The sequence below is a fragment of the Channa argus genome, chromosome 20 (genome assembly GCF_033026475.1).
Source record: "Channa argus isolate prfri chromosome 20, Channa argus male v1.0, whole genome shotgun sequence".
NCBI lineage: Eukaryota > Metazoa > Chordata > Actinopteri > Anabantiformes > Channidae > Channa > Channa argus.
The window spans coordinates 13,500,521-13,516,092 of NC_090216.1; the positions used below are offsets into that span (position 1 = coordinate 13,500,521).

At 39.5% G+C, this 15,572-nt stretch overlaps 1 protein-coding gene across 3 annotated transcripts in view; it reads left to right on the top strand.

The window, feature by feature from the left end:
* Positions 1-15,572, top strand: part of LOC137106184 (cytohesin-3-like) — a 27,315-nt gene continuing 11,743 nt past the window's right edge. The window contains exons 1-5 of one of the 3 annotated variants that reach the window (XM_067489283.1): positions 1-417; positions 12,161-12,243; positions 12,594-12,658; positions 14,003-14,069; positions 14,178-14,296. In XM_067489283.1, the coding sequence (XP_067345384.1) occupies positions 399-417; positions 12,161-12,243; positions 12,594-12,658; positions 14,003-14,069; positions 14,178-14,296 (353 nt within the window). In that variant the 5' untranslated portion in view covers positions 1-398. Of the gene's footprint in view, positions 418-12,160; positions 12,244-12,593; positions 12,659-14,002; positions 14,070-14,177; positions 14,297-14,877; positions 14,903-15,572 lie in introns of those variants that run through there. The other 2 variants (XM_067489282.1, XM_067489284.1) reach the window with 2 other exon arrangements.

Genomic DNA, 15,572 nt, shown 5'->3' on the forward strand with positions numbered 1-15,572 from the left:
TGTGTGGGTTTGTAGGGGTTCTGGCAGGGGCGTGGCTTTGATGACGCCACCGCGGTCGCAGTGTAGCTGCCGTGAATGCAGACGGAGCAGCTGACGATGGAGCAGGGACGCTGCTGGCTCACACCGCGGTCAGACACCTCTGAAATATCCCTCCTACAATTTACGACTTCCCTGTAATTTACACCCAAACTGCGGCTTTTCCCCCTGTTTTCCTGCCAGTTTACCCGCTGACATATGCGCACCACTCCACTTCACCCACCAGCCTTTATGCGGCTCCGTCTGTCTTGTAAGTGGAAGGATCGAAAATCCCGTTAAAAACACTAAGCCAAATTCATTTTCCGCGAGATTCCGACCGTACACACCTATTGCTGGACTGTCCTGTCACACCTACAGTCAATATGGATGAAGACAATCACGGTAAGGCTGTTTCTCTCTTATTCTTCCACATTGGTTTCCTTCCCTCTCAGCCCGTGTGCAGGGATGGATGGATGTGTGGGAACACGGATGTGCAAAGATGTTGGTATTTCAGATCCAGGATGCTGTGGTTTTGTCAGAGCCACCTAGAAAATCAACCACAGTCGCCTGTCATGATTGTCGGACGTGTTTTTCAAGAAATGTCACTGATGCACAGGTTGGTTTGCGTGATGCCTGCTCCTCATTGTCCTCGCAGGTGAGAAAGAGCTTGACTGGTCCTGTAGAGAAACATGTTTGGAAATGCTGAAGTGGTAGATAAAACAAAAAAACATTCCTTTTTTTTTTGTTTGTCATACATGCACCGTTTCCATCTGTTTGATGTGTTGCTGTGAGGCTTTGAAGTTGCTTTCACTATCTCGGTGCGCCGTTTGAAGGCTATAAACTGGTGGAAATTGATAAGATATGTGACAGGCTGCCTCCCATATGGAGAGACACTTAGCATTATAGCTGCATCCTTAAACAAAAATATATAGCACGAGGTATTTGAGGAGTACAGCTGCAAATATATCCTAAAATTAACTTCTTACAAATGTTAGGGTCCATAAACATACTACAAAAGATTTTCTGTCCAGTAACTAATTGTTTCAGTTCTACAGAGAATGTCAATAAGTGAAATGCCTTAGTGCAAATAGGTTGAAGTCATTATAAAATTGCATGTACAAGTTCTAAGTAGGGATTCTATATGGCATGTTGGGGTTGATGAAGGTCACATTGAGTGATATATTTGAGATGAAGTCATGTATAGTGTATACTGCATGTTAGCATTATTTCAATATGGTTAAAAACTGAGTAGTTTGTGCTGCAGCCTCAACAGCAGGATGCTGCTAAATGAATTGAACCTGTGCAGCTGCATTTTCTAACCTGGATTACTGCTCAACTCTCATAGCAGTTATTATATGATGGAGGTGAAACGCACACATACAGGATGCTTCTGGGCAGATAATTCTAACCGCCTAGTGGCCTTATGGCCTGGAGGCAGTGTTGAATAAACAAATGGCTGTGGTGTGATAACAGTTTGTCAGTTGAACTGAGAGGTTAGCAGAACTAGGAGACCCCGCTATGACCTTCTCCTTCTTTCCACATTACCCTCATGTCTGTGCGGTCTAAACCAAGAAGTTTATCTAAATGCAGTTTGGCCCATTTGATTAAGCAAAACAGCTTTTTTTATGTTCTTGTATTGCTATTATTTAGGATATATTTTCATCACATTTGGGGGAATTTCCATAAAAAGAATCCAAGAGAATCAGTCCCAGAGTTTTTGTTGACAAACAGGCAAATTACTGTGAACCACTGTAAAATTTTTGACCCTTATGAGCTTTACAAAAGTTAAAAGAAGACTTTGTGAAAACAATGAATATTTCCCTGTGCGTGTATGTGTGTGTTTTTGTGGAAAGATTTATGTGTCTGTGAACCATTTCAGAATTGGAAATAATATATTTCTAAAATCACAGTTTATTAAACGTCCTCTTTGCTAAATAAATTATGAGGACTTGAGGTGACCGTAAATGTTCCCTCGAAATATAAGTTAATCACATGCGCTATAAGTGCACTGCTCATGAGGCCAGAGATACAGACCCACGTGACAGGATGTCAGAGAGCACAGAGGCACCTTCTCTGTGATCAGACTGGAAATGTGTGACACCAGCTCACAAAGATCATTTGCAGCACTGTGCAGTGCGTAAACGATTAAAATAGCTTACCATAAATGTTAAAGTAATTAATGGCTCTCGGTTGCCCCCCTCACACTATCTGCGGCCCCTTTGTCACTGGCACACATCACTTAACATTGTTCACGTGGACACCGTAATACACCGGCCTTTAAATGGAAGTGGAAATGGAAAATGGAAGCTTTTGGTGCTAAATTTGTCTACAGTAACAGTAAGAGACATATCTGACTGTCAGGGTGTAGTCATTTAATAAAAGTTAAGCCTAAATCTTTTGAAAGTGATGTCAAATAAACAGAAAACACTGGATGAAAGTGATGACAGGGCTCCACATTTCAAACTACTGTGAACTTTCTGAACTGAAAGGTCTTCTGTATGTTACAGGTGTACATTAAAGCTAAATTGAGGTCTCTTGTAGTGAAAAAACCACAGAGAATTATCACTAGCCTCTGTAGTTCTCCTCAGCTTAGCATGTTTTATTGACTTTGAAGTTGTTATTGTGGTTTTACAGCCTACAACTTTAAGGTTTGTTTTCAGTCTCTACACTTTTATTAGTGTCTCCACACCACAGCCATTTGTTTTAAGGAAAAAAGAGGAACTCACTGTCTGTCACCTTGTTAGACAACATGTAGCATTTAGCAAGAGCTGTGGCGTTAACAGAGATCAGAACAGAGCTAAACAGAGAGTGAATGTTGGATTTTATTGACCAGGTGGCCTGAAACCTATGGCTGATGTTGTCACTGTATTGTAACCTATTCACGTTTAAAGGTGATAATGTGTTAATGTGGTGATGTCAGCATGTTGCACTGCCTTCTAATGGCCAAAAATTCAAATAATGCAGCTTCAAGATAATCTCAGTAAGGTGTATTTCAAACAATTGGCTAAAAATTGGGATTTGGTTAAAACTTGCAAATAAAATCTCCCACACTCAATACTGTTGTTATCTAGGACTATTGGGCTACTGACATTTGGCTATTAACGAAATTAGACGGAATTCATCCACCCAGGCCTAGGGCATCAAAAACTGATGCTGTGTTGTCTAATACATGTGCACAAAGTACCCTTTCATATTAGTGTGTAACCAGCAGGGTGTGGCTTTTGCAGATTGGTTGGCAGGGGGAGCATATCTCTACCAGAGAAATATTTAAAAACTTGTATACAATGGCTTTAACAGAGTTTCAGAAAAGACAACACTATTAGAAGTTGCTGTGTCAAATCCTAACCATCATCTCAGTGAACTACATTGGTTGAATAATGGTGTTGTTGAAACATGGGTAACCAATGAAACACTGAGTGAAACTATATATTTGGGCCACTGTGTGTTATTTGTGGGGCTCTGCTGTAGCATTGGGATTCATTACTCCATGTTTACTGCACTCGCTAATCAGAGTTGGCGCTTCTCTGCTCAGTTTACATGCCCTAGAGCAGACAGGGCCTGGTCTCCAAATGGATGAAAATCAGCAACAGGCTCAAAATTGTGTTTTTATTACTCATGTGTCTATTTTTAGCATCATTGTAAGGCTGGAATGAGAAGTGGAAAGAACACAGAAACAGAAATTGGCTGGGAAGCAGTTCACTGAATGGCTGGATGGAGGCCATTCATTTTAACACTTGGGTTTCTTCTTTACAGTAGCTCTGAGAAGCTTCAGTCAAGGGATTCAGGTTGGCTGAGTTAACGGCTAAATAAACACGGAAATTAATATGATTCATCTTTTAAAAATTTCCAACACCTTAACAGTCTGAGTGAAGATGCCTGTGATGGAGGCTCCTAAAAAGGGGATTTTGTGTTCATAGTTGGGGCCTGTGAGGTTTCCTGTGCAAGTGCCGTGATAACTTAACTGTGGCTATCAGCAGTCTTGTCTCTATCTGACCGTGGGAAAAGCTGGATGGGAAAAGCCTTTCTTTCAATTCTTCTAGTCTGGACTGAATATCTCTCTGTGTGTGCTGGAATAACATATCCTATCTGACCACAGAGCTAATTTTATTATTTATTTACTTTTGGTCTGTATAGGCTTTCGGCACATAAGTGTCAGAACCAGGACCTGGGTTTTCAGTTCAGTTATCCTGATCCCCACAAAAAAAAAGACTTTCTTTCCTGCACTTTTTTAAATAATTTCCTCAATAATTTATTAGACACGTGGCATACAGTTTTTGTTTTTGTTTTTTTTTACACCCCAGCAGGTATGAAAATCAACCTAAATCAACATATTCTATGTGTGATTTCTTGGCATGTAGTTGTGAGGAGATTAGCTGGAAAGAAGGGGAAGTGGGTGTGATTAGGGTAGGGTCTTTGTTGTGGCTCTAAGAGAGCGTGTGGGAGGGAGTCAGACAGTCACTTGGGGAGAGCTGGAACTGTTCTCTAGTTATAGTTGCCCTCAGAGGCTGGCTTAAAGTAAGTGGTTGGTGCCAAGTGGCTAGACAGTAATGAAACAAAAGCTCAGACATCTGTTTCTCTTAGCATCTACACGATTCCTCTGCCTAATGTCACCTTGGAAATGTACTTCACATCCAATCTGCTTATAAGTGAAAATTCATTGTGTATTAGGATAGTGAGAAAATGAATTGGCAATTTATGTCTTTTTTAAAAGCAAACATGCTAATTCCATCTTCTCAGAAGTGAACAATTGCTGGATCTACTACTATCTCCAATAGTAAACTAAATTTAGATTGTTTAATTAAAAAATCAATAAGACATCTTAGAGATCAGTTGTTGCGAAAATATTTTGGCATTTTTGGAAATATTTGCTTCCTGACTAATTAATTTAATGACAAGCTTGAGATTAAGGAGAGCATTTGTTTAACATAAAGACTGGAAACTGAGACAGCTATACTGTCTTAGTCCAGTATCCTAAAGTTCAAAGTTCATTATTAATGGCAGACAGAGATGACTTAAATCCCACTGCCAACACCAAACAAAAACGAATCATTTAAGTCAGCTGGCAAAAAAGCAAAGAATTTCCCAAACTGTCAAACTATCCTATTCCTTATTTCTAAGCCCATGATTATTGAACATATTAATAAAGACTTAAGCATGCGTGTTTGTGTGTGTATGTGTATGTGTGAGAGAGAGACTATTTTAGACATTTTATTAATCTAGCTGTAGCGGGTTTGAATTTGTTGCTGCCAAGTGCCCTACAGCCCCTCTGTAGCTTAAAATGAATGTCTGTAAATGTTTAGGCAAAATGTGTTTCTTATGTGTGTTGACACAGATGCCAAAAAAATGTGCTGGAACATAGTCTTTACAATCTTGTTGGTTGACCCGTTGGGCAGGCTGTGTTGTTTAAAGGCTTAAGGGGAGATTTGGAAAGAACAGAAAATCATTTTGACAGCCAAAATTATGGGTTTTGTGGTGCAACATTAGAAGATTAAACATACAGTGCTTTATACCACATGTAACTAGACAAATGCACAAACACAGACAGTGCTGCCGCATGATGTGCAGGGATTGAGCAGGAGCTTGTAACAGTCTGCACTATTTATGAGTTGAGACCACATATGAACCTGATTAGGAGAAAGACTGGGGAGGCTTCACGACATGTTCTCATCACCATGGTAGTGTGTGTCGGTGTGTGTGTGTTTGTGGAGACAAGACACTGTAAGTGTTTGTCAGCAAGGCAACATTTGTACTACGAGAGGTACTGTTTGCCTGGAATTATTGCTTGGAGCTGTCGAGAGGTGAAGCTCTTTAAGCGCGAGACACAGAGCAGATGGGAGACAAAAGGCTCTGCAAATTAAATGAGTGGAGTCGGGGAGGAACCAACACAGGCAGACATAGATGTACTGTGTTCAAGTAATCCAGCACCTAATGGAAGCAGAGTTGAGAGAAAACTGGGTCTAGCTGACCGTGTAGACAAGAGGGTGGTGGGGTTCAGAGAGACTCAAGGGTAAATGTGTGTTTCTTGGCTTGTGGCTTGATGGGAATGGAGAACCACACCAACACACAGCTTGTCCTCACCTAAATGAAATGTCTTGGCACTTTCATTATTTCGTTTCCTGAATTGCTTTTCAGGGCCAAGTGAATATTTTCTTTTCTGCTCTGTTTCACTGGACAGATCTGATTTTAATGGAAAAGTCTTTGATCGAGCAGGTATGGGAGAGGGACAGAAGCAAACTTGGAGCCTAAACCAAGAGAGATCAGTTATTTAAACTTTGTTGGTTGTTTCTATAGCTGTTGTTTTGTTGAAAGCTTCTGCTGGTCTTACTCTGAATGAGATCAGGGTGGTCCTCCAAAATTTGTGTTTTTGCAGGCAGACACACAACCATCACAATAGCATCCTGGAGTGCTGGGCTGGAGGTCTCCTGTTCAACACATCCCATCAGTAAAAAACTTGAAGCTAGTGCGAATCATTCAGGTCGACCTTCGTTTTCTCCATCTCTCTTGTGTCTGCACACTGTCAGCATCTTTCATTGTTGCGTTCAGAATGAAAAGCACCTGATACAGATTTTAAAATTGCTCCAAAGCTAGATATCTATCACAATAATGGAGAGGAGTGTGTTCATATCAGATGAAGCGTTGCATTCATTCTGCTTCCTGTCAATCACCTGACACCCACAGGAAGAAGCACAGGGTTGTGTCAGGAAATAATCCCTGAAATATACATTGATAAGAGAAAACTTTATGTCCACCCACAGATGAAACTACTGGATATCTCAAAACAATCATGGGTGTCAAGATCTGGGATACATTAGACTAAGTAAACAATCTGTCCTTGTAACCAACATGTTTCATACAAATTGGTACCGTAGGTATTAATATTAACGTTATCATAGCTTCCTCTTTTAGGCTCATCTGAGATCTGTTGGAGTAAGTTAACAGAGCTGAACAATCAACTTGTGAAATGTCTCATCCTAAAGTATTCAGAAGCCAGAAGAAACACCATCCACTCGATTTATTCTCATACTGAAATCCTGTCAAATCATAATGTTATGGTTACTTTGGTTGACAGCCTATGGCAGTGCTTTGCCCTGTAGCTCCTCCTTGCAGTGTTCATCGAATCAAATATTGACCCAGTGCTGATGCTGAGCAGATATTTCATAAGACATCGTGTTCAAACCACCTCCTATGCAACCATGCACTTACACAAATACACTGACAGCAGGGAGTCTCACCCCAGAACAGAATTAACAGATTAACCACAGCAATGGGCATTAGGGCTCCATTGCTCCCTTTCTTTTCAAGAAAGAAATGCTAACTTCTTGTTAGAGCTTCTCAACTCATTTTGCAACTTGTTTGGTATAATATGTTATAATAAATTAAATTACTTTGGTTCTGTAATGTGAACTTGATTAAAAAAAAAAAGGAGGGCAGTGTTGAAGACATCACTTTGAGCTTAAGCAATTTTTGGAGATGGTTATGGTAAGTAAGATGGTTACTATTGGAGATGGTTTTAAAATCCCAATTTGACTGTATTCTTTCAAATTTAATAGGCCAAACAACTAATTTATGAAAACAATAAATACCAGCTCACTCAATGAAATATATATCAGCATGCTTTTTACACATGATTGTACATTTCCTTCTGCCTGACCTTCTACCTCTGTGTCACAACATCTCACTTTGGCCCTTGTACTGAAGTCCAACTTTCCAGCTTTGTGGCTCAGAGCGAGTGCACCTCTGCAGAAATATCCAGCCGACTACATGCTGCTACAAATTATTTCACCCAGTGTCACTGAAGCAAAGTAGGTTAGGTATTGGCTGCAACATCTGGGCATATACTGTACATTACACTTCCACTCTAACAGACATGTTGGGCTTAAAAAGCAGTGGGGAGGGTGAGTGTGTGGGATTAGTGCCAGCTGGCCCTAGTGTGTATGTGCTCATGTGTGGTCATATCCACGTCTGTCTGTGTTTGTGACCCCTGCTGTAATGCAGAGCAAGTCTTTATCTACAGTTAGAGGGATTGGGGGCAGAGCGTTTTTAGATTAGAGTCTGAACCCAGAGGAAGTTTCCCCCTGTCTTCCCACGTCCTTCCATGTGTCCCATAGTGATGCAGGGTTATCTTTTTTAAGGCTCATCCAGTTTATCAGAAATCAGAGCTCACATTAAAGTTACTAGTTTAAAGCCAGTGGATTTGGACAAATCCTTTCTCACTCTCACGAGAAAGTGAAAACTGGGACTGCAGCCAGTGTTAAGTGAGCGTGGGATTTTCACTATGAGCTTCACAAGTATCTCCCTGCTTTTCCTGCACAACTGATATAAATACTGGTGGTAGGGAAGTCCTTGAATCAGCTCTCAAGGCCTTGCATTTAAGTCATTGTTCTCTCTGTCCTGTAATATTAAGCAGACTTTACTTTTAGCGACCAAATAAACATTCCAGAAGTCATAAAAGTGGTGTAGACTAGAGATGGCTTGTGTGCGCCAAAGAATCCCTGCATTAGTTTAAATGCCATTAAGCCTGATCTGGTTTCAGTGGGTGGTCGAGGGCAGTTGTTAGTTTTGGGTGTGAAGAGCAGCCGGGGATTTACTCCGAAAAGTAGATTTTTTAGGGATTTTGTTTTTAGGGGGGACTTTACTGAAGCCTCATGTTCTGCTTTGCACATGTTGGAATTTAAAACCCTTTAATGATCTCAACCCACCTCATCATACAGTGGATTTCTGAATATTCGGTTTTATGTGTACTTTTCTGGATGTTAAACTAAAAGGCACACGCACACAAATTTGTATCAGCGACACATCAACTGCAGCTACCACACTTCTGGACAATCTGATCTTCTTAGGTTATTAGATTTTTTTTTTATAAAGCAATGACTCACACCATGATTGATTTTTTATTTTTTTTTATTGTTCAAACATTGCTGTGTTTGATTTGCGCCAGTCTGAAGGTAACAACCAGCTTTGACCTCACAATTCCCTCTTTGCTTGCTAAAGACACTAAACTCATTTCCTGAATGAGTCAGAGAAGGTCACAGGGGGAAATGTGTTAATAATCTAATTGGTGACCACCTCTGTAGTTGAGCCCCCTGCCCCACCCTGCCACCAAACAAGATTATTCACTGAACCAGGGATGTTAGTACTGGTGTTAAAGTTCTCTATATTATCAACTATGTGCTTTGAAAGGCATAGGTTACAGCAGATCCAGTAAAAGAGACCTGAAGCATAATAGCATTGCTTTGCCATTAATGGTGGGGGGCTTTCATTAAAGGGAACACACTCTCTGCTTTTCATTAGATTTGTAATGAATCAAGATTGTAATCATGCACATTGCTGCTGCCAGTGGATATCTCCATTAGCTAATGCACAGCCTCAGGCAAACAGAAAATGTGGGGTTGTCTACTGTGTGAACTTATCATCGTCTTCCTCTGGGCAAATTATTCCAAAAACAAAGTGAGATCTGCTATTTTAAAAGCAAATTTAAAGCAATTAAAGCAAAAATCTGCCAAACCCCAAGATGTCAAAGAAAAACTTTTGATATTCAGTTATTGATAGAAAGAAAACAATTAAATATTTTGAGAAGCCGAATTAGCCTTTTTTTATATAGTCTAAGTTTACAGTTCTGTACTTTGGCACTTTAATTCAGTGGGTTCGCAAATACAGCTGAAGCTCATGGGAATGTCATACATGTTCATGCTTTTTTAATTAGAATTTTGCTTAAATATAAAAACATTTTCTAATCTGGTTGAAGCGTCCTGAGACACACACTGACTAAACAGCTCAGGCAGTGTGGCAGAGATTTACTTTTTAAGTATTTGAAGTGAGGCTCGCCCTTCTGACCAATCAGAGAAAAGAAACATCTTTACTTAAGAGTGAAAAGGCTGTGCAAGATGTGGATAAAAACGAGGAGCAGCAACACAAGGAACACTGAAGGAAATGGACAGGGGGACAGATGCCCAATTTGACAAGGATTTTCAGAGACATAAGAGAATTCTGACAAGACAACAAAAGACAACTGAAAAACATTAAAGGTGAATTTTCCCCCTCCAAACAAAAACTCAAGACTAGAAGAAGCTCAGGGCAGGATCGTGGACACAGAAGAAAGATTACAAAGAACAGAGAAGGTGGAAAGAGTTAGATACGATTATTTACTATATGAGAGTGATATATGTGTCAGGTAAATGAAGCTACAGCTGCCAGTTAACTTAACATAGTGAAACGACTACACTGTCTGTAACTAACAACATTACAACAAAAGTAAAATTATAATGAGTCGGTTTTAGTGTTTTACAAGCAGTAACCAGTATAGTATTACTGAAATTTCATTAGTAACTTGTTACACTACTCTGTAAAAGTAATGCTTTATAGCACTACTTTTACTTTTACACTAAAGCGACTGTGGCGCAGGACGGTAGAGCGGTCGTCACATGTCGAAGTGTCCATGAGCAAGACCAACTTAGTAGCTGCCGGTGAGTGATGGCCAGCTGCTTAGCAGTTCTCCCATTGGTGTGTGATTGTGATTGCGAATGGCTGAATGAGAAGCAGTGCAAAGTCTAGACCACTTAAAGTGTAGACCCTTTACCATTTACAGCCCAATACTAGTAACCAGTTGCCGGCTAGTCTCATGTTTACCAGGTATAGAATGATAATGTTATCTCTCTTCTACTTAAACTCTCTGCAAATAAGACTTTTTGGCAAAATGTTGTACTACTGCTTTTTAACTAATTTTAACTCATAAAAGTCTGTGTATCAACACTTTATCCTATTTAACCTATAATATACACATACGAAAAATATTGTCGACACCAATGTCTCCTTCTCAGTTTCATTGCATGTAGGCCAAAAGTTAGAAAACCTTCCTTATGTAAAAGATTAAAGAACTGTGTAAAACAGTCTTGAAACTTTAATAGTACTAATTGGCTTTAGAGCAACATTCACACTACTCCCAGGTGTATTTCTGAAGTGCTATGATCTAGCTGGAGGTTAACGGTACTAATTAACGTCTATATTTTCATACTCTCTCATTGCGCCTTTATATCCCCTTCTGTTGTATATTAAAAACATGGCCCACAAAGGAAATCCCTCATCTGTTACTCCCACTGTTTACCTGACCTCATCGCAAAGCTTCAGAGTTGCGTAACTCTGTTAGGAAGTTCCTTTTGTGACATTGTTCATGTGAATACAATCTATAACTTTTGGCTCTCCCTGAACACAACTCTTTTACAAGCTGTCAAATGTGGGCTAAAAAGTGGGCTAAATGCTTCCTCCCAAGCCCAGTGACCTTCTTTTACTTTAATTGGGAAAGTTTCCCTTCTGCCAGGGAAAATAACAAGTGATATTTTCATGTAGTATATCTCTCCTGCAGCAACATGCAGGGACAAAGCTGCGGCTTTGATATGAGATGTGCCATTTCCCCCTCGAGAGAGCTGTTTTTTCTGCCACTAAAGTGGCTTAATGAAATGAGATTGCACAGGCTCTGGAGAAAATTGAGAAATGAAGTATGTTGGGGAGGATGAAAAAGTGAGAGAGAGGATAGAAGAATAAAAATTGATAAACAAGATAGAAAAGATTCATAGAGAATGAAAGCAGAATAGGAGTCATTCTTTCCTTAGCTTATGTTTGCTAAAATCTGCAAAATGCGTCAGCCAAGAGAGTCAGAGTGGAAAGCTGCGTTAAATTACCAAATTCATGTTAATGAAAGGAGACTTACTCTGGATTGGTTTTATAAATAGAATTTACCCCTGAGCCAAATGGAGAAGGAGGGAGGGGGTTAAACACTTTCAAGTGTAATAATTGAGACCCTTCACCTCCTCGCTTTCTCTGGTTAATTAAGATGAACATGTAGGTTCTTGATATGTGTTGCTCTTACTCAACAGTCCGTGCAGCACCAGCACCACCACCTCACCATAACCGTGTCATTTTGAGCTATGATTTGGATTCATCTTCAGGCTGATTTTCATTCCCTGCTTTCCAAATTTTTAAGAACTTGTTGTAGATTGGTTTTAGGGCTCGCTTCTGTTTTTATTTCATTTATTTATTTATTTTTGGATGTGTAGGATGCAAGTGAGATGCAAGACTGAGTGAAGAGAGAGATGTGAGGTATGTACAAATAAAAGTTAAGGTCTGCTTTGTTTTCTCTGTTTTATTCTAGTTCCTGAGGATCTTTCCCTGGAGGAGAGGGATGAGCTGTCCAATATCCGGCGCAGGAAGCGGGAGCTGCTCGATGATATTGAGGTGTGTGCATATAATCATACAGTATATAGTAAACTGATGGTAGTCTTTACTGATCTATTTTATGTATGATTTTGTTAGTGGATGAAATTATGGTGAAGAAAAGTATGTACTTATTATTATTACTAAACTTTAGCAAATATAATTCTTTTGAGTAATCTACAGAAGTGCTGCAGGTCTATTTGCATTATGTAAGTGATGCAAATTGATCCACAGCACATATTTGCACACCCAATATTGTCAGTGCCTTCTCTGTCCTCTTCATGTCATAACTGTTTTTCTGTTCTTCAGAAATTTTTTTGCTTAAATAAATAAAACAAACTGTGACACATCTCACACTTTTCTTTTCTCAGAGGTTGAAGTTTGAAATAGCAGAGGTCATGACGGAGATCGAGCAGCTGACCTGTGTTGGAGAAAGGTAAGTCAAGATACTCTGTGAACTCAGCTTATTCAAGTCCTAGTTAGTTAGGGGCAGTAGGCAGCAAATCACCATCACTATCTATGAACTTAATACTAAAATATGAAGTCTAGCTTCCTCTGTAATGGTGTCAACCAATGCTAAATACTGGGCATTGCTTTTTTGAGTGTCGGCAACACTGTATGTTGAGATTCTCAGATGTCCAGGTTAAGTTTATCCCAGAGATTCTTGAATATGTTTCACTTTTCATCCTAACATGTTCTTCAAATGATGATTCTTCAAGTTTGATGTAGATGTCCACCTTAACCCCTCTTTCAAATCACCTGCCTTCTCAGAGCAGCACTTTTATATTGCACCCTATTGGATTGATTGTTAATTGGGATATTTCCTTAATTTGTCCGTTTAAATCTATGATATGGATGGGAATAGTATTCATTTACAGGCAGTAGTGGATCATAAAATCTAGTTTCAGAGGCTTCTACACACCAAAAAATATGTTGTGAATCTTTCCAAGTTAAAGATATAAACACATTTAACATTAGTTTGTAGGATATTGTTGGCTCGTCATATAAAATGCCTATAAAAATACAGAAAATGGTAGGTAGAAACCTCTTCAGTCATAAATAACGACCATCAGAAGTCCTCTTACTTCACTCATCTTAGTTGGGTTTGGAATTTGCATGTTTGGTCAGAGACATCAAAGATTGTTAGATAACAAAGGAGCTTTTTGTAATAAATGACATGAAAAAAAAGGATATACTGCATGGACAAGATGTGACATCATCAAGTAGTTTTCATATCAACCACACCCAGCTGGTTCTGGGTAAAGTAGATAAGATGATATTGCACCTATTGTATTTCTATCCACATCTTTCTATATGATACATACAATAACATGAAAGGGCAAACCAACAGCTGCATAAAACACTCTGTCAGTGTACATCAGATGTGTATATAAACCAGTCAGGTGTGCTCTAGATTAATCATTGTGTGTCAACATTGTGTGCTGTGTGTCACTAAGGCCATTCCTGTTTTGTCTTTTCATCTGTCACTTTATGTGTAATACAGGCAGGTGATAAAGACAGGATGTCTGTGCATAGTTTTTTTTTTTTTAGTGTTTTTTGTCATTGAATGTGTGCGCATGTTTTTCAAATTAGATTCAAGCATAAACATGTACATATAACGAGGAAAACAGATGTGTCAGGAAATATTCGTGTGACTATAAACAAAGTGCAATTCTTATGTTTCACTTTCAGTTACTTGACAAATTATTTTCCGTTATGTTTAGTGTATGTATGTAGACTGATCTCAGTAAATATCTACATTTATGTTCATGTTTTGCAGTAAAACATCTCAGAGAAACAAACAAATTGCCATGGGCAGGAAGAAATTCAACATGGATCCAAAAAAGGTACACACGGGTTATAGTTATTTTTCCACTATTTGAATAATTTTCTGAGCTTTTGTGAAGTGCTGTCCAACATCTCCATCCATCTTGTTTTCTCATCTGCCTCCCTAGGGAATCCAGTTTCTGCTGGAGAACGACCTCCTTCAGCACACTCCCGAAGACATATCCCAATTCCTCTACAAAGGCGAGGGTCTCAACAAGACTGTTATTGGAGACTACTTAGGTGAACGGTAAGACAGACCATGGGTTCTCAATTCTGATCTGGCAGATAATTGCAGAAAGATTTATATCCCTTCTGTGATAAAGAAGGAATGTATGGGCTGGATATATTGATCAGAGAGGTAGAACATGATTGAAGTCTTCCCCAACATAAATCTTTATTGTGGGGTTCTTGACAAAGCCCACCCCATGTGAACTTATAAGTGGTAATAAAAGAGACACCCAGCTCTTCACATCTCAGGCCAGATTGGTGGATAATAAAGATAAAGGAAAGTCCTGCAGCTGTAGCACGACTGTCTCAGCTCACTAAAGACTAGTGAGAGTGATACCATTAGGGCTGTGATGCACCAGTGTCCCACACCATCGTCACTAGTCCATGGCTTATCAGCTGATTCATTCTGTTGAATTGCCATTGGTCAGCATTAGAGATTGGCTGTTGACTCAGCGAATTAGTGCAACTATTTTTATCAGACACGCTGTTGATTAAAAGTAGCTGCCTCACAACTAGAAGGGGCCACCAGTTCAATTCGCAGCTGGTCAGCGGGGACCTTGTTGTGTGGAGTTTTTGCATGTTCTCCATGTGCTTACCTGGGTTTCCCGCAACAGTCCAAAATACAGTATGTATGCAGCATCTTTCCTATACTTTGTTAATAGAAATGCTTTAACAATTTTCAGTTGATCACTATAACATCTGTATTTAGTATATTCTTTTTCTCTATTCCTCTACAAAACTTAACTGCCAAAGACTATTGATTACAAACATCTGTGCATTGACTGTGAGTAATCCCCATTATATGTATTTGTGACAAAGGGTAAAAATTATTCAATATTTAAAGAAAAAGCACAATTTGACTAGTAGTATTAGTAATAGTAGGCTAAGATCAGCTTCATGCATCTGTGTTACTGAAGTAAAGGTGCATATTCTGTGCATCAGTGGACAAATAAGTGTTGTCAGAAACAATGAAATGCACAGACACGCACTGAAGCTGAAGACAGAGGGGGTGTTCTAGGGGCTGCCTGCAAGTCGTAATGCCAGGTATTCATGGTAGATCATCAAAGGGGACACCAACCCAGTGGAAACACTAAATACAGGCTGAGTTTTTCCTCTCAGAAATTATCACTAATTGAGCTAATCCAAGGAGCAGGAGTCCATCATTAAATGGGGGGGGGGGTTACAGGAAGCAAACAGAGGACACAGAGAAAGGAGACGGACAAAAGAAGAAAATAACAAAAGGAGGAGGACAGATCGTAGTTGACTGACTTGAGGAGTTTTGTTTTATTGTTCCT